The 24093-nt window shown below is 36.8% G+C and overlaps 1 protein-coding gene across 2 annotated transcripts in view; it reads right to left on the minus strand.

Annotated features, from left to right (window-relative positions):
* LOC138943284 (uncharacterized) overlaps positions 1 to 24093 on the minus strand; it is a 94322-nt gene that overhangs the window by 9730 nt on the left and 60499 nt on the right. For both annotated transcript variants that reach the window (XM_070313981.1, XM_070313983.1), the window contains 2 exons: positions 2839 to 3195; positions 94 to 230 (listed from right to left, as the gene is read on the minus strand). In XM_070313981.1, coding sequence (XP_070170082.1) covers positions 94 to 230; positions 2839 to 3184 — 483 coding nt within the window. In that variant the 5' untranslated portion in view covers positions 3185 to 3195. The remainder of the gene's footprint in view (positions 1 to 93; positions 231 to 2838; positions 3196 to 24093) is intronic.

The raw sequence follows: 24093 nt of genomic DNA on the forward strand, positions 1-24093 counted from the left end.
GCTGTCTGCTCCATAACAGATTCCCACGTCGGTGGCGGGGCCATCACCCCAGTCAGCATTATTTTCTACAACTACATCATTTCTATATCCTACCTGGACTAGATCCCCGAGATCGGATCCGGCGGCAGTGAAGTTGAGATGACACAGGAATGGCAGTCGATCCTCCCTCGGTCGGCGTATCTCCACTCTGTAGGTCCGTCCGACGTCACCGTACAACGTCCGATTGCAAGCTGAAATGTTTTTGTCGTGCGATAATTATGCGCGCAAATAGGTAAACGTACGACGTATAATTCTTCGTTCTGGATTAATAAAGAGACAGTGGTAAAATAATATATCAGAGGTCATTTTAACGTCTAATAGCTACGCGCACGATGTTCCGTGCATCGAAACGTATATATTAGGTGTACAACTTTGCTTCCGCCGTTTTTTTTTCCCCCAAATTCGAGGCTTTATTGTAAAAAACTGGTTATACATTTATGATTCAAAGTATCGTCCACTCCCAATGATCGTGCCAATTCTTTTTGACTTTGACTCGAGTCTTCATTAAGTAATGACTCCAATTCTGCATCTTCGAAAACCTTCTCTCTTCCACCGCTATGCCGGTCATCGACGTGAAAATCACCGTTCTTGAAGCGTTGAAACCACTCGCGACACGTTCTTTCACTAATAGCGGCTTCACCATAAGTATTTGAGAGCATTCGATGAGCCTCAGCCGCAGATTTCTTCATATTGAAGCAGAAAATTAAAACCTCCCGCAAATGACGAGAATTTGGCTCGTAAACTGACATTTTCAATCGAGAATAACTTTATGACGCGGACACAAATCGACTAATGTTTCTATGGGGTTTTGTTGACAGATGCCCAAGTTTATCGCATGACGTCTATGATCTATTTATTTCGACCACTACTTACCGCTAAAGCCATCTATAGGAAAACGGCGGAAGCAAAGTTGTACACCTAATAATGTCCAATTGCAAGTGGAAATGTTATTATATACTGTGATCATACGGGAAAGATATATTATGGAATATCAATATAGTATGGGATCATAATGACGCGTATAATATATATATATATATATATGATGAGACAAAGTATTATTCGCAGAAAAATAATTAACTCCTAACTACTTTCACGATTTCGTATATCAAGTCGTATAAAGACCGGTGGCAAGCTGAAATGTTTTTATTACGCAATTATTATGCGCGAAAAATAAATCCTGCAGTGTAATTATTCCGGATTATAAAAACGCGGCGCGTGATAAAATATTATTTTGTAAAAAGGTATATCAACTGTTGAGATAAATCTCTCTCGCGGAATGTAATCTGTATACGCACAGCTAGAGATTTATATACACGTTAATTACACAAAAATACACATCGCTATTTTTAAATATCTTTAATATAAAATATATTTCAAATATGTATATATATACAATATTTTTCATTTATATTTGTAATATATCCGTTTTTTAGCTATATGTATTTAAAAATCTAATAGCGCGGCGCAAAAGAAACTCAAGCGTCAATATTATACCGACCAAGAATCTTTCTATATTTTTTGCACATCTTCTTATCTTATAACTGCTATGCGTTTCTAAGCGTAAATAATTATTCTACACGACTAGCTCATTTGGACCTGCATATATTGAAAATTGCGCAATTTGAAATTCTATGAAGGGATTGGATCATGAATAATATATATAGTAAATACTACAATATTACAATTCTATTGAAATTTGTCACGCATATATTATTGAAATTAAAAATTTAAAAGAATGAAAATGCGATATTTGTATAATATAATTATATTTGAGCTTCGCAAATCGATTAAATTTCGTATGCAGTGATAATTAGTATTATATCAATTACAAACGGTTAATTTATTTATCTCGTTAATAAATTATCGAATAAAAATTATTTGACATGGTGCGCTATAACAAAAGCCATATGTCAAGACAAATACACGCTGCTAACATATATATTCTACGAATAAAATTTCAAAACGTGATATAATTTTGATTTTTACACAAATGGAGATAAAATTACAACGCAGCTAAATAATTATTGGCTCGAAATATTATCCGCTCGGATGAGCGAAAACTTTGTTCCTGGTTTAATATACAGGGTGTCCGATGAAGATCGTGCCAACGCGATCGTGAGCAGATAGAGCACAGCGTCTCACCGATGTACGTCCGGCTAAAGATCGGCGCTGAGATTGACCAGACTTTACTCAATAATATCTCCTTTATTAAGCGTTATAGAAAAAAAAAAAAATGTTACAGGACTTTTCTGTTCAGTTTACTGCGCTCTAACCTCTCACGAGCGTTGGCACAATCTTTATCGGACACCCTGTATATGCGGTAATGAATATATGGGATAGATACGTACTCACGCTTGCCTGTTTATAATAATTATATTTCTGCTCGATTTTATAGATATGCGTATCGATTTTGAATATAAACATACTCTTTTACTTTATTACGCGTTTGTCTATTGTGAATATTTAATTGTTCACTTGATAATAATTAATTGTGTTCGATACAGATATTTCGACGTAAAAACAAAAAGGTGTTATTAATCCTCAAAAATATAAATACGATAAAATTGATTTTGGATTTAAATTATTTCGATTATTCTCAACAATAACACATACAAATTCAGATTTAATAAGAGAATCGAATCGCAAGACAATTTTCGCCAGAAAATAATCGCGTTCGAACGTGAACATCTATTATTTTCCGAATTAATAAAGATCTTCTTTGGAAGATATCGGCGTATATCGGCTCTCGCCGATGAAAGAACTCGCGCTTCGTTCGCACGCGAATCCGATACTCACGAGTGCAATATCTCGGCTCGTCGGACTTGTCGTCGCAGTCATTCTCGCCGTCGCAGTACTTGTCCTGTGCGACGCAATGTCCGCTGGTGCCGCATTGAAACTCGGACGGTCGGCAGAGCTGTTGGCCGTTGCTGCCGGCGTTCTCCGATGTCGGGCCGGACGTCGACGAGCTCGACGACGACGAGGACGACTCGGGTGACGTCGCGCCGGAGTAGACCGCGTATCCGCTCGGGTATCCGGAGTAATCCGACGACGAGATGCCGAGAGAGCGATAACTAGCCGAGCCAGCCGCGATCGAGGCCGCGATCGCGGCTGCGATCAGCAGCAACCGCCGACACACCAACATGCCCCCTCACCCTGAAAATAAGATTATAAATAATATTAGTAAAAACTTGTATATGTAGGGTACTTACATAGGGGAAATACATCAACAAACTTTGGGGGGTGAGTTTTCCGCGCGAAAACAAGAGAGAGACATCGTATAAATATATGTTCGCAAATGCCTGGTTTATGAGTTATAATCGAAAGGTTTCGACGACAAAAGTTGACAAAAATATATCTACAATGACACATGACCAAAATGTCCTTCATCCGCTTTAACGCGCGCATAGACACATCGAATCATGGATCGTCGCACCCTTTCAAAGATCCCATAACGGTTGCGAATGGTTTCGCAGCCATCTACGATGTGTTGATGAAGCATCTCTTCATAAGTTATGGCTTTTAAATGCCTCCACAGATAAAAATATAATGGATTCAGGTCAGGCCATGGTACTAAATTCAATATAATCTCCCGATTATAACTCATAAACCAGGTATTTCCGGACGTATATTTATATGACATTTTTTTCTTCTTTTGTATGGAAAAACTCATTCCCAAAGTTTGTTGAAGTATATCTGAAACATCCTGTATATATAGAAGATATACAGGAAGATACTCTAAAAAGATAAAAATATACATATTGTAGTATCCTAACTCTGTTTCGTCACACAATCGTGAGATTCGGCGCAACATGATTTGCTTTGCTCTAAGATTAACTTTCTTTTGTAAAAGATATCTAGTTTACAATTTAATATTAAACGAAATTAATGAAATATATTTTGTGGCAAATTTATTTCAAATAGAATATAAAATTATTAATTGAATTTTGCCTTGTGAATTCTATTGCAATTTTAGATCGTCTAAAACTGCTTTGGTCTCTTATCGATAAGTAATTGTATTAGAAATAATATATGTGGGATCGATTTATAATATATCTCGCTAACTTCATCCAATACTGCTCTGTATCAGACATCTACGGCTTCTGATAGTAATGGTAGTTGTATAAGTCTTTATCTGCACAAAGTTCACAGACGATAGAGTCCTAAGGGCTCTACAAATTGTCAATAAATGGCATGAACTATCTGGTTCTATGAAGAAAGAGAAAGTCTTCTTGTTTAATCATTATATTAGAGAAGAAAGTGATTCACGAAGTAATACGTTTTTAGTCATTTATTGGATACTTCTTGTTCCAAGAGCACAAGAAGAAGAAACGGTATATAATTCAGGATCTTGAAAAAGTAAATTGATATTGAAGAAAGACCTAGGGAAAGTCTTGGCAAGACTTTGGATATATTCTTAAAAAGCACCGAATAAATAGTCGTAATATTTCACGGTTTGCAGGTGTTGCTCGTTTCGCGTAACGCTTTTTAGAGACGGCTCCTTTACACACGAGCAAGCCCCTCTTCTTTGTGGTTACATTTCTCTCTCACCGTGTGTATTGCCCTCTTGTCGCTTCAATTTCGCGTATGTACTTTCGACGAGATAATTATTTTGATAAAAGTGGAATAATATTTTCTCTCCATTGTTCTTAAATAATAAATATATTATAACTCTTGAAATCATATTATGAAAGGCATTAGGTCAGTCAAAAAGTAAAAGGATAGGAAAAAAAAATGTCCCTTTACTCTTTGACTGATCCAATAAAATTATCGATTATCTCAGAGTTTGTGTGATTTTCGATGTTTCATATAGATGCAGTAGTGAAGAAATATCACTCTCTCAATTTTTCCAGAATTTTTCTGATTTTTAATGTATTTGGTTCGACGATCAATGAGTCGACCGATTGCGTGAGAATAAAAGATTCCTCGCTTTATCTCGATCCGCTCGCTCCTTCTCTGTGTCACGGGGGTTGTTGGCGCGGAACGTGAATCATCAACAACATTGGTTCGCCTGATTTAAAATCTTCCCTTCTCGTGCTCTCCATCTCTCTTAAAACTGGAACCTTCATTTTTCACGATACTTTATCCATTCCACTAGAGTCCTTTCCTTCTCAGTGTCGTATACTATTACTCAGATACGATTCGAGGATCTCTTCTTCGTGATGTTCCAACTCGACGCATTCTCTCTTTTCTCACGTTAAATAAAAAAATATAAAGGCTTTAATAATTTACACAATAAGCATATTGATGAAAAAAATAGATGTAGATAAAACGACAAAATAGTAGCTTCGAGTCAAAGAATTCGTTTATCTTTTATCATGCTCTTTGAGAAACGGATTCTGTTCGCCTCGATGTGCGCGCGCGCGACCAAGTTGCAAAACATAAAATGAATACCAGCTTCAACTCGTTAAGACACTAAACATAACTCGGTCGGAGATTCCCGCAGAATGTTTAGAGAGAAGCGGATTATGCTAATTCTATTGAGAAAACTAACTCCTCTCTCACGTGAATGGACTCACCAGTGTTCCCCGAACAAATACCGCGGATCTATTAATTCGTTTGCGTTTCAACCCGCGCGGGTCGATACTACGAGAGTGTTCGCAACAAAGTTCACCGTCCTTATCCGGGTTAGCGAAGCTCGCTAACACCAAACGCACGTTACAAAGTAAATGCGACGCCGCCGCGGCACTTGCGTCATTCCGCCTTTTAACCCGCGTTGCACACGTCTCTCTCTCTCTCTCTCTCTCTCTCTCTCTTCGCAAAACCCATCGGTTGTCGCATGAATAATATCCATACTAATGTAACATCGTCACGAATGTCAACGCTAACGAGCGACACGACAGCGCGTGCGGAAAGAGCTCGCGCGGAATAAAAATCTGATTTCATCAACAAGAGAGTAAAAATAAACTCGAATTCGCGTCGAGGGACTACGGACGAGAATCTAGCGAGTGGAGCGAGAAGGGTGACGAGGAGGGTGGGGCCCGAGAGGGTTGCGCGGGGGTGGAATCCGCAATAAAAGATAACCGGATTCAAGTGCAGAGATCGCGTTGCACGCGAGCGACAGTAAAGGCTCTGCTTATTACGTAGAGAGGAGCGGAATCTGGACCGGATCCACCAAGAGAAACATGTAACACCCCCGGCGGACAACGGAATATGGTAATTCGCTCGATGGGACGAGCCGGAGCGGGACGGGCTGTCTGACTTCGCGAAATATACAGTATATGCGCCATACGAGTGTCACCGAGATCGCACGCGTGCGATCGTACTGGCAGAGAAACAGTTTACGTTTCGATCGGTTACTTTCAATTAAGTCACGTATCCGAAATATCGTAAACATATTTCACGCGTCACAAGTATTAAGAGATATACGTGTATCAGTGAAAGTATTCTCTTCATTTTTTTGAATAGTATATATTGAACAGTACACTGGATGTACAGAAACATTGAAATAAATTGAAAATTTGCTGTGAAAGAAACGACGTATCTATATACGAATGATAAAAATTTTGATAAAAAATTTTTCTCTTTAAAAAACACAGATATTTTATTTATTTAGAAGAGTTATGAAAAAAATTTATTTTCTGCGCCCACTTTGTATTTCATAAATTACATTTACGCGAGTTTATACGTAACTGTAAATTAAATCTATTTAATTTCTCGTACCGCTTAAAATTACATACGTTGCGCTCACGTTGCAACAATTGTTGCGAAAACTTTTTGAGCGTCTGAAATTCGCCGGGAAAGAAGTTTTTACGAGCGGGAGGCTCGCGTTTAGCTGCCCCCTCGATTACTGTAACGTCCGCAGGATTCGCTCTCCGCGGCGCTCTTAAAAATCGGTTCTGACCCTTATCCCACGATAGACACTGAAAAAGTGGTCTTCCGCCAATCTGGCATGGCGAAGTGGAGGGAAGACTCGTGTGTTAAATTGCCCGTACCGGCCTGGGAAATTGGGTCGATGCACGAGAAAATCGACTGCGGATTGAGAGAGAAGGGGAGAGGAGAGGAGCTGCTTCCACAACATCGAGGATCGAGCTCCATCGATGCGAAATTGGAGCTGGAAATCGTGGCGCAAGAAGCCAAAAGGGGTTTCGAAGGAAGCACAGAGGGACGAGCGCAGAGGGAAGGAGAAACAAGGAGCGAGAGTGAGTTAGAGTCGATCGAACGAATGCCAGGTATCGATGATTTTCGCGATCGTTGAAATTTTCGTCCATCAAACTGACTGCATCTCGATGGCTGGCATCCCTTCGACCCCGGTGTTTAAAGTCGAAGAAATTGGCGCGGATCGAGGACGAGCGATTTCGTTCGACGTAACAACCGAAAGTAGCAGCAGTCCTCGCGCTCCGATTTAGTTTTATATGCCGTCGTTACGTCGGACGCTTGCATCTATTCAATAACGACTCTGGCGTAATTTAAGTTTTCGCTTAAGCATGCACATTACGCTCCTGCGAATTTCTTCGATTCCCCTCCGTCCCGGATTTTCCTCATGCCCTCGAGTTTCAGCGAGTATCCTTCGCGCGCGATGCCGGTGCAATTCTCCTTCGAGATCAGGAATAAATGCATAATAAATTACGCAATGTGCGCAACTAGCGAGATTGACTGTCTGTTGCCGGGAAAGAGATCGTGAAATCATCCCGTGGTATGAAACAGCATACATTCGTTGTTATCATTTATTAGAATCCGCCGGTAAATCTATATTCTGTTACTCTTTAATATTTCGAAAGCGGCGAGCATTTTTAAATATGCACGGAGATCGCGAAAGAGGAGAATTCTGTGTAATGTAAAATTTACTTTTTTCTCTTCTTACCGAAACAAACTGAATTGCAGCCAAGAGATAGTTGAAAGACGATCGAATTGGCCGGAGCCAAGCGTGCGATTACATGGAAATTTAAATTACGCAAATCGTCATTGAATAGACGTAAATGTTCGGTGACTGCATATAAATTCTAGTCGAAACGTGATGAAGATTCGATCGTCTTTCGAAAGCTGTCAAGTTTCTATAAGCACATAAGGTCAAATGAGATTTAATTACGACTCTTTTCGAAATAAAACAATATTTCTCGATAATGAGATATTTAGCTGTCATTTTTAATAAATTCCCATACAGCACCGCAAGATTGCAATAACATTGCAGCAACATTTTTCTGCAAGATTGCAATATTGCAGAAACATTGCGAAATGTTGCTGCAACGTTGTTATGATATTGCAGCAACAGTAAAATGTCCGCCTACAGAAATATTGCAATATAATATTGCAGCAACATAGCAATATAATATATATGCAATAATGCTTTATGTATATTTATCGACATAATATCCTTAACATATGAAAAAAATAATAAGAAATTAGGCCTATAAGAGTCAGGATCTAGCGTGTAAATAGTTTTTCTGTATTATAATAATTACGAAATTATAAAATGTAAATTTTTCAGTATACATTCGACTTCCTTCAGTGACAGAGAATATCTAAGAGAAATAAGAAAAAACTCAATTTGCAATTGTGTAAATTCACAATTTCTTTGTATCCGAAATATTCAGATATCCGGATGCAAAAAAATTGTGGTAAATTTACGCATACAACGAGTTTTTTCACATCTCTCTTCTCTTTATATAATCTCAAAATTTATTTATTAAAATCTGAAGTATCTTTTGCATATTAGAAAATTATTATCAAATTTTTGATTTTATATAAGAATGAAAACTATTAAAAGAATTCTTAGTCCAATGTCTGAGCCCCTGTATTAGGATCATATCATACGATTTAAATTAACAAAAATAGTTATTATATCTTTTTAATCTTACTAGCCGCTCTTTGTAAATTTTATATAATCATCATGATTAAAAATTAAATGCGGAATAGATAACGCAACATGCGCCGCATAGTGGTAAACGAATGAACCAGCGATTATTGAATACTTTTTGTGTAATATTTTCGGAATGTTGCTGTAACATTGCTAAAGTTATATTGTAAAATAATGTCTTTGCAATATTTCTGCAACATTAAACAGCAATATGCAATATTGCAATGTTGCAGCAATGTTCTTGCAAGCTTCAGTGCTGTATGGGTTTCTGAACATCTGTTAAATGATTACTTTCGTGATTTTATCTAATGTTTTTATATACAATAACTATTAATTCCTTCATTATTAAAAAAAAAACATTATGCTTTATCCTGTGGTCTTTATAATCTTACTTAATCTCGTTAAATAAAATGGAAATACTAATTAAAAATGTCCGTCTCATTGTGATTAATTTTATATGAGGATGAAATAATTGAATTGTTGGACGGAAGATTAATAATATACATAATTTTCAGTTTTGTTCTCATATGAAGAAATCGAATTATTAAAAATAGTGAAATTAATTTAAAATCTGATTATTTTATCGTCTATTTTATAGTATTTTTTATGATCTTATAAAAGAAAGAATAATAAAATTTTATATCAGAAAATTGCACAAAAACTTATTAATATATCAGAACTTTATTTTTATAAATTTATTATAGATTTTTTACGTGCAATGGCTTAATTGTGATTAGATTTAAGAAAAGCAGCCAAAATGTACATATTTTTCTACATATATTTAATACATAGATATACAAAAGTAAGCGATGATCTAACAAATTACCATAAAGTATCATACTTATTTTTTAAAGTCGCAAAAATTTCCATCATTTCTGCCTTCAAAAATGATGTTTGATGTTTAAGATAACGTGAACACAGTTTGTCTTGAACGTACCTATGCGTTTGCGTTGGACTCGTTTCGTCGCAAAGTACTCTTTCGAAAAACTTAAAGCCGTCGCGATAAACAAGCGCGACGGATGTGACGAGAAGAAAAATTTTCCACGCAGCCTCTTCCATTCGGAAGAAACGAAAGAACGCGCGTCCGTTTAAATCGCCACCGAAATATCTCCTTAACCGAGTTCCGAAGAATTCGCAGAACTTGACGAGCATCGACCAGCCTGTTGCTTTAACTTGCTTTAACTTGCCGCTCGCGCCTTCATCGTTTCCGTTTCGCTCGAGACAAAGAACCCCGATGACAACATCTGCCTTTTCCTAGAGAGCTCGTTTCCGTCGCCGCGCGCAAGACACGAAAATCAATATCCATTTCCATTCGAAACATCGTACCGGCCATATCACGGTATCTTCCGGTTGGCACTTCTCTCACCATAGTAGTCCGCCTATTTCCACTTTCGAGGGACAGACGACGGTCGCCAAGGGTCGCTTTCCCTCCCAGATATGGCACAGATATCCGGTGGTTATTCTTGGATATCCGCCCATATCCAATTGTCTTGCAATATTCGCGGACGTTAATACACTTTTAGTAGATAATGTGATTTTCTTCGTAACATTTATCTAATTTATAATGAATACCTAGTGAGCTGTTTTTAACTTGCCGTTCTCTCGTTGTTTTACTATTAATCGCGTGCACAAATATTTTTATTTTCAGAATATCTATTTATTTTTTATTGATCCTTGTGTTGTTTGTTTAAAAAAAAAAAAAAAAAAGATCTAAAAAAAAGGAGTGTAATAAAATACATTACATACATTAGATGGAATTTTTATCTCCTTTAAACAAAGAATGATATAATTTCGACATTATATAGGGTGTCCCCAATTTAAATGGCAAAACTTCAGGAGTGTGTAGGGGACCAAAAAGCTAAGACAGAAAGTCTTTTAGAAGATTTGCTCATTTTTGCTGCATTTTGGAGAAAATCACAAAAAAAGAAACGAAACAAGTTTTCGTCTTTATTTTATTTATGTTATCATCTATTTAATGCAGATATTGTTCAAAATGCTGCCCTCTTGCAGCAATGCAAGCATTACATCTAGCACTGACCTCATTAATTGCAGCTAGACATTGTTCTAGTGATATTTGGTGCACTGCATCTGCATGATTCGGTCTCTTAATTGCTCTCTTGAATTGATTGGCAGCATAAAGGATAACATCAAGTGTTTACATATGTAAGGAACCTTGAAACAGAAAGTTTATTCGGTGTCAATCGACTCAAGAGAACATCTGACAATGAGAGATCGAATTTTTGCAATTTTCTCTGAAATGGAGCAAAAACGAGCAAACCTCTAAAGGACTTCTTGTCTTAGTTTTTCGGTCCCCTACACGCTCTTGAAGTTTTGCCATTTAAATTGGAGACACCCTGTATATACTTTATTTATAACAATTCGGTATAAAGTATAGCGTTATCAAATAGCGAATAATAGCAATACGAATAATTCCTGTATCGAGATACACACTGCCCATACAGCACTGAAGCTTGCAACAACATTGCTGCAACATTGTAATATTGCATATTGCAGTTTAATGTTGCAGAAATATTGCAAAGACATTATTTTACAATATAACTTTAGCAATGTTACAGCAACATTCCAAAAATATTACAAAAAAAGTATTCAATAATCGCTAGTTCATTCGTTTACTACTATGCGGCGCATGTTGCGCTATCTATTCCGCATTTAATTGTTAATCATGATGATTATATAAAGTTTACAAAGAGCGGCTAGTAAGATTAAAAAGATATAATAACTATTTTTGTTAATTTAAGTCGTATGATATGATCCTAATACAGGGGCTCAGACATTGGACTAAGAATTCTTTTAATAGTTTTCATTCTTATATAAAATCAAAAATTTGATAATAATTTTCTAATATGCAAAAGATACTTCAGATTTTAATAAATAAATTTTGAGATTATATAAAGACAAGAGAGATGTGAAAAAACTCGTTGTATGCGTAAATTTACCACAATCTTTTTGCATCCGGATATCTGAATATTTCGGATACAAAGAAATTGTGAATTTACACAATTGCAAATTGAGTTTTTTCTTATTTCTCTTAGATATTCTTTGTCACTGAAGGAAGTCGAATGTGTACTGAAAAATTTACATTTTATAATTTCGTTATTATTATAATACAGAAAAACTATATACACGCTAGATCCTGACTCTTATAGGTCTCATTTCTTATTATCTTTTTCATATGTTAAGGATATTATGTCGATAAATATACATAAAGCATTATTGCATATATATTATATTGCTATGTTGCTGCAATATTATATTGCAATATTTCTGTAGGCGGACATTTTACTATTGCTGCAATATCATAGCAACGTTGCAGCAACATTTCGCAATGTTTCTGCAATATTGCAATCTTGCAGAAAAATGTTGCTGCAATGTTATTGCAATCTCGCGGTGCTGTATGGGTGAATATCCAAGAATATCCATCGGACATCTGCGTTACGTTGAGTCGCGGTCACCGAAAATCGGCACTTGAATCCGATAGTTGCCAATGAGGCTCATACCTGGTGGTAGGCCGATACGGTCGTGGCCGACCGGCCAGATCCATTCGATCCGGAATAGTCGGCATTCAGAGCCGGCTGTCTCTGTCCGCTCGGACAGATGCAACGAAGCCCGACCGCATATCTAGTTCTACTACTTTGTCGCGTTGGCTGTGATCCGCGATCACGGCGTGGCCGGCGCGTTCGACGCTGCAGATACCGGAGTGTGTATTCGCGGATGGCCAAATGTGTCCGGAAAGCTTTTGCGTTCGCAAAATCGCTGCTCCCGCAGAAAAGCGCTGAGCGAACAAAAGCCAGTTCCAGCTCGAAGGGCAGACCGTCTAATTTTCGTAAAAACGCTCGCGTCGCTGGAGTTTGGCTCGCGTGCGACCGATACCTCATTGTTACTCGCGTATCTGTGTACAGCGGCGGGCTACCGGATACATTGATCCGTGAGATACGTATAAATACTCGATAAGCCCCAGAAAAATCCTTCTCGAACATATAAAGGAAAATGCCCGAGAGAAAAATGTGCAGTCATTTATTTTACTATAAAAGTGTTTCCGCCAATTCTGCTGTAGTTTCGCGATTACGCCTGTTATTCAGCGTATTGTTGCGACGACTATGGAAAATTATCCATGCTCAATATACTTCAGAGATATTGGAATATTATGTTATATTGATAAGAGATATATATACAATATATATAAAAGAGACTCTAGAGGGTCGATGTATATAAGATATTATACATACAGAGTGTATCATTTTAAGTGATGCAGCTGAATGTCTCTTAAAGTAAAAGAGATTGAAAAAAATGTTTCAGATAAAAGTTGCATGATTTCGAGGGGGCGACATGATAAAAAAATTGATATGTATATATTAGGTACGCTTTCACCTGAAACGTGGACCAAGATCGTTATTTTCTATAGAAACGACAATCTATGTTTCAGTTGAATGTACTATATAATATATAATATTAATTATAGTAAATATATGCATAAAAGGTTACACGTCACTGATTTTATCGCTACTTAAATATGTTGTAGGGGAGGTTCTTCTATGTAATTCCCCGCAAGAAAAAAATGGGAGAATGCATAGAAGATAAAATTTAGTTTAGAAGATAAAATAAATTAAAATTTCACAATTTTAATGTTTTCTTTGAAGTATTATAAAATAAAATTAGGAACAGTGATATATTTGTATATATTTTATTTCATGCAGAGGACGTAGGAAATGTTTTTCTTCACATTTATGAGATGAATACAGGATGACAGATGGATTATATAACGTAATCCAAACCCCAAATTTTAGTTTTAAATCAGAAATAGGTTTTGGGTTAGGTTATATCTTCTGAAAGTGGAAGGGGGGGGGGGAAGGCAAAATCCACTGCATTCACGCATATATACTTTCCCATCCACACAACAATTGTAGGGTGGACCTCGCTTCGCGTTGTAAGATATATATGGACGACAGTGAGTTCTGCACCTCCTACGAGGGGGCTCCACTTCCGAAAAATATAACCTAACCAAACCCATTGCTGATTTAAAACTAAAATTTGGTTTGGATTACGTTATATAACTTAAATTGTAGCTTCGGGTTCGAATTTTTTCGAGGTCGAGGTGCAGGGGGAGGGGCCCTGATTCTTCCCCCCCCGTTAAAGTCGTAAGTTTTTTTCAATAAAAAAAAAATGGATTATTACAACATACATAAACATTAATGTCAAACTTTAATTTGTCATATCTTTTAAAGAAATGCTTTCCCCCACTTTTTTCTTGCGGCGAATTACACCAGAAGAACCTCTCCTACAACATATTTGAATGGCGATAAAATCGGTGAGGTAACCTTTTATGCATATTTACCTTAATTATATAATTTATATACGTTATCATATATCATATAGATATAAAATATAAATAAAATTCAAATGTAGAATGCTTAGACATATCTACCTAAATCCATGCTATAAATAAGAAGCTCCACATTTTATACTCTGATATCCTACAAATCAATAATACTGCTGCGTGTGTGTGTCTGTGATTTTATAGTTTTAGAATTATTGCTCATAGGGTTTCTTCACGATTATATCGCATCATAAGACATACGTAATGTGACTAGTTTTTCTAGAAACATGGATTTTCGTGTACGTGCAGAAAGTGTGGTTGCTGCAAGTTGAATGAACGGGGAAAAGTGCCAGGAAAAGGAGCGAAAAATGGTAAAATAAATATTATACTGTAGTAATGCGAAGCGTTGCCAAAAATCTCAAGCTTCCCCACTCTTGCATCATGAAGCAAAGTACGTTTATAAATAAAGTTACTAAAATTTGATCATAGAACAAGGATGCTTCATTCAGCGTACATAATAGATTTTAATCTTATTTTTGCCAATACACGTGGCAGCATGAAATAATTTCAATCATTATTTAACGTCGGATTATGCGTTTACATGAAAACTTTTGGCGTATGTAAAAATACTCGATCGTTTAATTAATAAATTGAGCACTGCAAGGTTGAATAAAAATTGTAAAAACAGATTACGCCCGATATTAATCGAGAGAAAATGAAAACGTACATTCAATATCCAACGTTGAAATTGAATTTTATAGAATCTTGATTCCGTTCAGTAATTCCGTTATAATCGCATTCGTGATTTGAAGTTTCAAGCGCGCTCTCGCGTCCGTTGCGGCAATTGTGTTTTCAACTGACATAAAAAAAAAATCACCCACTGATTAAGCGGAACAAATGCCGCAATTGTCCCGTTTATGTCATTAAACTGTTCACCCCAACGATGAGAATATATCTTTTAAATGGAACTCTTTCGAGATCGTGCAATTTTGTAACGTATTATCGCGCAATATAATACCACATGAAAAACGATTAAATATAACAAGTTTTATTTTTGTCAAAACGCAAAATCATAAATTTTATATTATTATAGAGTTTTGCAATGGGATGAAATTTTTCAAAATTAATTTTTTTTTTGATAATTGATTTGTTATTAACGCACAACGGTATAAAATTATATAAAATATCGATATTACGTTTATATATATGTATGATGTGTATTTTCAATACAGTAAATATTGTATATTAATAAAGCTTTTTTTTTTTTTATTTTTAAGTTCGCTCTTCGATATCATAATTTTTTAAAATTTAATTTTCGTTCGCTTATTGCTGCGAAAATACAATGTTGCAAAAAGAGGAAGAAAAAAATACGAAGAGGAATGAGAATCTTCCGCTAGTGAAGTTTATTATCGAATTGCTAACCGATCGACCGACTAAGAAAACAAATACAAGCAATCCCAAGGGAACAAATAACGGTAGTTTTCTTCTTGATATAGCGTGAGCTGAGTAAGTAAACGGTGAACCAGTACGACTTGGTATCATCAGGATTTTTATCTACGTCCTGTAATTTCTCTCTAGCACTCTTTCTCTCGCCGAATATAACAACAGTATGGAATAAAGACGCATCCAAGATATGACCTACATTCGATTATACGACGTACTTATATATATATAAGTACACCTATACATGTGTGTGTGTGTGTCGCATTGATCATACTTTAAATATGAAGAAAGTTGAGAATAATTTTTTCTTTATTTATTAATTTAAGGATGACTGAGATTAAAAGTCAGATTTTTCAAAATATAAGAAAAATTTAAAAAAATTTGATAACAAGTACATAATTAATTTTCTATTAACTTATTCATTGTGTAACATCTAATGATGAACAATAACTATTTACACAATGAGCATTAATGGTGAAAATGTAATTAGGAACTTTCTTATAGAACTAACGTATTAACTCTACTTCTCTCAGCATATATGTATTCTCTCTTCTCTCTTCTCTCCTCTCTCTTCTCTCTTTTCTCTTCTCTTCTCTCTCTCTCTCTCTCTCTCTCTCTCTCTTCTCTCTCTATCTTTTTTTTAGATATTATTCTCAATATTTTATATAAAAACTATATAGTATGATAATCAATATTAATTAATTCGTCGCGGTTAATCTAAAATTATAGTATCTCATATAAAAGTTTGCAAGGATTATATTCTGATGTTTTTTGGATTCTTATTGAGAAACAAGCTCTTTTTATGCGATTGTACGATTATGTCACTTTGATGTGAAATATTCATGTGAATTCTTGCTATATATAAATATGATATAATAATAATAATATAACAACAAATCAATATTTGATCAAGCATGGACAACCAAAAATACGCTTCGTGTGCGCAATTAATTTTGCGGCTATCAAGTTATCTATTCTATATTGAATGTCGAGCGAGTTCCCTCAGAGAATGACTATTCTTTTTCGTACGATTTGAAAAACCAAATCAGCATTTTTCGACGCATGTTTATAGGAAATTTTTTCTTCAGAATTAAATTTCCTATAAGATCTGAAAGTCTGGCTGAAACGTTCGGAGCCACCCTATATAAGTTTTATTATAACTAGTGAAAAAAGTAATAAATTTTCTAAAAAAAAATATTGAATCTCTTCTTTAATATATTTAACTTTCTTTCTTCTTTTTATTCTATTAGAAAGAGAATATTATATACATAGTTAAAAATTCTTATAAAAATCATAATTTTATCTTACAAATCTCTTTTTTGTTTTTATTTAAGAAAATATTCGCAACAACAACATGCTGAAATCTCGCGAAGACCGCATTCGACGGAGCATTAAATTCTAGGCTTTAGAGACACCGTGTGCGCATGTTCCCTGCACCCGATAAGTGTGATCGTAGAATAAGATAGAAACTCGTAATTCGTGGATACAAGCTACGAAGATACTGGCTTCTCTGTCTGGAAGTAGTGCCGAGCATTTGCCGGCGCGATCTAACATCGTCAGAATATCCTATCTAGAGATCTAGAGATCTCTTCCGTTCGTCGCCACCTACGTCGCACAAACGCCGTCATACATCACCCTGTGCCCGGAAAATTCTATACAGACACGCGCGTTCCGCACATACATATATCAAGAAATCCAATTCTTTCATTTATTTTTTCTTTCCCTTTTTTTTTTTTTACTTTCGCCGTATCTTTTCGATATGCTCGTGCTTAGAGCACGTGGAGAGCCAGGAACCTGTCCCATTATATTGTTCTACCCGCTCTCTGATTTTCTCTCCGGGTGTGTTCCTTTTATCCCGATCGTCATCGTTCTCTTATCCGCGTGCGGAAGAAAAGAATCTCGGTCAACGGAATAATGGCGTACGATTGTTGGGTATTTCTCCCGATTAATCCTCACCGTGTCCTCATCCTCCCGTCGAGATTGCGAGGATGCGCGTGCAAAATATAAGCCGTATATACAATATATATATATATATATATCTGAGTGAATACGCGCCTCGTCGTTCTGGCAGATGAGAGCGCCATCGACGTCGACAGTATCATTCAACCTCTTTTCTTCTCGTCGAATACAATCATGATTGCGAGACGTAATCTTCTCGGTCGGAAAAATTTACGACAAGAAGCGTTAATTAATTAACTGTTATACTGTCGTCGCGTCTGTACTTTCGTTAACGTCGTCCTGCAGGAGGGGATTAAGTGTTTTTGAATAATTTCAGAAAATGGATATTCCGTGCGTTGCTACATCACGTTGTCGGATCGAACGGCTACGATCGAGATAGTCGGAGAGAGCACCCTTATTTTCTCTCTCTCTCTCTCTCTCTCTCTTTCTCTCGAGTGGTAATCAAAGCACCACGTTGAATCCCCTTTGAAAGATGTAGAGGGATATCGGGAAAGAAGCAGTTGAGTGGGATGACCCGCGTGGATAAAAATGAACGACGATAATGAAGCTTCTTGTCAGAACGTCATTTCTTTCGCTTGATATAATGCATTTCGCAATAAGCGACAAAGCAAAGGGAAAGGATTGCTAAAGAATAATCTGTTGGTCCGATATTGCATTTCATTAGCGCTAATTATTATTTGATACTATAATATACAATATGCAATACACGTTAATATCACTCCACGATGTGTTTTGTAGAATAATCTGTTACTATTGTATTCTTATTGTGTTTCATTCAGAGATATTAATATGAAGAACAATGTTATTAAGCAGCGAAGTAGAACTTGCGGAGAAAAGTCTCATATCCATTCGTTTGACGATAATGAAACAAGAATGGAAAAAAAAAAAGAGGATAATAACAAGTATTTGCGATAAGGATTTGCAACGAAATAATTTATAAAAAAAAAATAATAATAATAATAATAATAATAAATAATGCAAAGAGAGTTTTTCTCTCCTCTTACCCGTTACGTCTCACATTTGAGTAAAAAGTAATATCTGAATGTGTCTAAAGTATTAAAATATGATAGCCAAGAAGAGAGGAATATAATCTTCAGCGGGGCTCCAACATCTCCCAGAATATATCTAACAGACGAGATCTTTCTTATGCAGAAGAGATCGAGCCGTTCCGATTTCTTCAGTAGAAGATCATATCGAGATATCTCCCAGCGATTCCTCGATCCGGTCCCGTCATCGAGAGGCCGATCGAAAAATTCGATAAAAGGGCTTCATAAATGTCTTGTCCGCGCCGTGACAGGGCGTAGGAAAAGGGCGCGGAAGTGGCGTGCGAGGAAATCGATAATGGCGAATATCTGCCATAACCGCTCGCCATTAACCCCTCCCTCCCTCCCTCCCTCCCTTCCTTCCTCCTTCCCGTCCCTTCGCCTCCCCAGGTCAGCCAGCGTGTCTCACTAAATTCCCTCGGGCCATAATGCAGTCGTCACGTCCGGAGGATTAATACGCCCGCCGTGCATTTATTCAACGTGGCGTTTGTTGTTTCGTCCGCAGTCAAATGAACGACGAGACGAGACGGATGGTGGTAAAGGGGAAGGGAGGGGGAGTGGGGGGAGGGGAGGAGGGGGCGAGATCGGGATCAAAATTTACTGCCGCTCCTAGTCCGGGACCTTTCGAACAGAACCGTTCCGGTGAGAGATCGATGCGACGATCGGGCTAGACGACGGGCAGGCGATCCCGGGCGAGGAGAGGGTTTCGGTGTCGGGGGGGGGGGGGGGGGTCGCGGGGTTGCAGCAACGGGTTTGTCAGTTCTGGGGCAATAAACGGTCGCATGATTACGGTAACCGATGACTTAGGATAGGTAGGCCCCGTGTGTGTTTGTAGATCGTGAGGGTAATAATCGATTCGCGGCGCGATGAACTCTTCTCGAGATAAACATTCGAGACGTTCGTGAGTATAATACTACGAACACATTCGAGCGATCAAATAATACAGGAGTCTAATCATCATAGGTCATAGATTAAGGATATAGTTAAGTATAATATGTGGAATATATAATTATATAGATAATGAAACAAAAATATTAAATAAGATTAGAGAATCGAAAGATGTAATCTCTTGACTTTTCTGAAAGAAACGTATATAAATTGTGAATAACTAACGGGGTCCTATAGAATTTCTAATTATATCATTATATAGACATAAAATTCAGAATGCATAGTTCGGTAGGCATGGTTTCTTTTTTCTCTAGCTACTGTTTAGATATTACGCAATAATTAGATAATAATATATCTATTAGGTGTACAACTTTGCTTCCGCCGTTTTTTTTCCCAAATTCGAGGCTTTATTGTAAAAAACTGGTTATACATTTATGATTCAAAGTATTGTCCACTCCCAATGATCGTGCCAATTCTTTTTGACTTTGACTCGAGTCTTCATTAAGTAATGCCTCCAATTCTGCATCTTCGAAAACCTTCTCTCTTCCACCGCTATGCCGGTCATCGACGTGAAAATCACCGTTCTTGAAGCGTTGAAACCACTCGCGACACGTTCTTTCACTAATAGCGGCTTCACCATATGTATTTGAGAGCATTCGATGAGCCTCAGCCGCAGATTTCTTCATATTGAAGCAGAAAATTAAAACCTTCCGCAAATGACGAGAATTTGGCTCGTAAACTGACATTTTCAATCGAGAATAACTTTATGACGCAGACACAAATCGACTAATGTTTCTATGGGGTTTTGTTGACAGATGCCCAAGTTTATCGCATGACATCTATGATCTATTTATTTCGACCACTACTTACCGCTAAAGCCATCTATAGGAAAACGGCGGAAGCAAAGTTGTACATCTAATAATATAAGGAAATTAATGAAAATTTTATTTTGTTAAATTATATTTTCTAAATTTTCTTTCTTCGAGCTATTTACACGTATATGTCATTCTTGACGCTCTATTAATTTTGAAATTAACATAAGTCGCTTTTGTAAGGAACGATTGTTTATTTATAAAGTAGCAAGAATAACGGCAACACATCCAGTATACAAAAATCTGAACAATGCGTTATATCCAAAGGATATCGACAAGATATCTGTCAGGTATTCGTATTGCGTGGATGTCCGTTTGATTTTTTTTGTTTGCTGCGAATATCGTTCGCTGTATATAAAATTGCCCATGCGTTTTCTCTCCGAATGCGCGCTTCGATTTTCCCATCGATGCCCGGCCGCGCGCTTTGATCTTTTATGGAACAACGCAATTTATGGTTGGTTTTTTTTTTTTTTTTTTTTTTTACCGAAGTTTGCCTTGTTATACATCCGGGCAAACGTTCCCACGATGGGACCAGTCGTTTCCACTTCGCGGTCTCAGCTCTCTGTAATTGCGTCACGTAAAACTGGAAGAAGAAACTTTTGCAAATGGAGTCATTCGTTATCGACCGCGGGGCTCTCTGCGGAATGGCGAGCAAAGCGCTCTACGCGACTTTTACTCGCCAGAGCGAATTCATTAGATGCGATGATCCAGCCATCCATTCCCCGGGAACGGGAACGTTTAAAAATCCAATCTGTGTAGCGTGCGCGATGCTCGGCGATCGGGGGGTGGAAAACGTCGCTTTCGCGCGCGAAAGAAATCTTGCGTCGCGACACAATTTTGTATGCGTCTCTCTCTCTCTCTCTCTCTCTCTCTCTCTTTTGCTCCGTCAATGTTTAAACATGAAGTGTCATGAAATATGCATGCGTGTATCGCCTCGATCGGCAGTGCGTCCCGATATATGTACGATGCCGATTACGAAAGTGCACCACGTTGCATGCATGCCTCCGAGGCGCGAGATTCTTTCGTGTGCGCGAATAGCGCGCAATCGATACCATTCGTTATTTTGGGTGAGCGATTCCAGCGCACCGCACGCGAATATTTGCCCGGGTTAGATCCGGCAGATTCGTGACATTTATTTCGCGATTCTCCGCGTCGTCGTGGAGAATAATTAAAATGTGCGCGACGAGAAATGCCCGCGCGGTTTCTGCTACGACGATCGCCGGCTTAATATCACCTGGTTCGTCACGTAGTTGGCAAGTAAGAAAAACGAGGAAAGTGCCCCCCCCCCCCCCCCCCCCGACCAGCCGAGAATACGAATTTTCAGTGGGTGCTCCTCGGCAAAGTGATAAAATTTAATTATTCATAACGGTATCGTCTACTCGGGGAACATGACAGGAACTCTGATGACAAAGAGTATAATAGTTAATTGATGCCTTCGTAGAGGTTGATCCATTCGAGGAGGATCCATTCTCTATGTTAGTAAAATTGCATATCACATAATATTAATTGTGTAAATTACATCAGCAAGAAATCATTAATAGCTAATGTATAATATCTTGTTACGCATGTATATTATTTTGCACGTAAATTCATTTCAATCTTGATTATTTAATCGATCCGACTTGAAATATTCCCCGTAAATAACTTCCCCGGTAAATACTGAAATTTTCGGCTAATTGAAGTTCTCATTTCTCATTAATTATAATGTAGATTGATGAATGGCCCCTTTTCCCCACCGCACGAAATTAACATGAGTAATAAATTGATAAGTGCGAAGAAACACGTGCCCGCGTACAATCCATTAATGCATAAATTATTCATGATGATCCGCGTACACACGTTCGTACTCGCTTCTCGCTTTCGAAGAGTGCTGCAAAATTCTCTCGCATCGTCAGTTATTCCTTCACAGCTGCGTGTCCACGAATTCCGTTAACGAGCAATTTAACGTTTCCTTTTAACGATCCTACCTTTTAAGTCGGTTAGAACAATCTGAAATATTCAAGCGCGTACAGCTTTTGGCGACTTGTCGAGATAGCTGGCGAATATATTCTTCGCTGATATTCATTGTTTGTAGAAATCTTTTTTGAAACAAAATTTTTGAGTTTTCGAAAAAAAAAAGAAGAAAAAAACAGTATTTTCCGATTCCAACAATATTTAATATGATCCGGAGAGAGTTTAAAATCTTCTTTCATTATCTATAAATATAGATATCGATTTGGTCACACTTTTATTCCAGCTTGAATAATATTCAATATTTGATCTATTTCATATATATTTGCAGGGGAATTTCAAAATTATATCTTTAACACAAAGCTGCTACAGAAATTTTCTCAAACATCAATTCGCGAAGCTTGACGATATTCAATTCTGAAAGCATAATCCCAGTAAAATGTTCAAACGCATGAATTAATTCTCAGATTGTTACTTTGGTTTAAATAAAATATTTGTTTTTCTCGATTATTTTTTCTCGCTCATTTATATCTCTTCTATTAATCTTTAAATACAGTTAGTACATATATCTATTATATACACTAGGGTTGGAAAGTAACGCGTTACTTGTAACGTCGTTACAGTTACTTTTCTTCGGTAACGATCTTTACTTTTTTCTGTTTGTAACGATAACGGTAACGAATCCTTACATTTTTACAGTAACGGTAACGAATTAGCCGTTATTTTTATCGTTACTTTTTGGTTCTTTGTTATCTTATATCTATTCAATAGATGAAAATTTTTATTTTTGTTGGCAATGTTTTTTCCTTGTCAAATTCGTCAAGAAATGCTGCAATACACGCTTTTCCATAAGAATCAATACTAACTTTAAACTTAAATAATTTCCAAATTATTAAGAGAATTGTGCTCAAGTTCTGCACAGATACTGAGAAGAAATAGTAGAACAGTCTACGAAAGAGCTCTCATGCTTTTGTCAATGTTTCGACGTATGACACATACATCCTTAGATGCTTACTTTGAGAATATCGAAGAATCCAAAGATACGATGGAAAATAATTTGACTAGTGACTTTCGTAAAACTTTCTTCACACATTTGCAGCACAATATGCATTTTTTCAAGAATCATGACGAATTAGTATGAAAGTGTAAATATTTACACAGATTATTTTACGAAAATACCGTATTTACATTACATATTGTATCGTATTGAAGTGCAGGGTTGGAAAGTGACGCGTTACTTGTAACGTCGTTACCGTTACAGTTACTTTTTTTTCGGTAACGATCGTTACTCTTTCCTGTTTGTAACGGTAACGGTAACGAATCGTTACATTTTTACAGTAACGGTAACGAATTAGCCGTTACTTTTATCGTTGTCTTTTGGTTCTTTATTATCTTATATATCTATTCAATAGATGTATTTTTTGAAAAATATTTTGTAGCCTTCTATCATAGGTTGCATTCCGATGGTCGCTGCCAGTACTGAAAATCTATAGTAATGTAAATTATAGATTTGACAATAGTGGCAGTGAATATTGGAATACACTCTTAATAATATTATCAATATTTAAAAGCAACGTTTGATAAAAATTTTCGACAAAATTGGAATTTGTAAATTACAATTTAAATTTCTATAATGATAAGTGTATTAAAAAGTAAAGATATTAACATAAAAAAATTGGAATCATTAAATAAGTTCAATATAAAAAACGCTCGCGCTATATAGAGACTAATTTAGAGTTTTTAATTGTAACTTACAATTAGATTATT

The sequence above is a fragment of the Polyergus mexicanus genome, unplaced genomic scaffold, assembly GCF_030449975.1.
Source record: "Polyergus mexicanus isolate NDT 795.1 unplaced genomic scaffold, iyPolMexi1.0 SCAF_26, whole genome shotgun sequence".
NCBI lineage: Eukaryota > Metazoa > Arthropoda > Insecta > Hymenoptera > Formicidae > Polyergus > Polyergus mexicanus.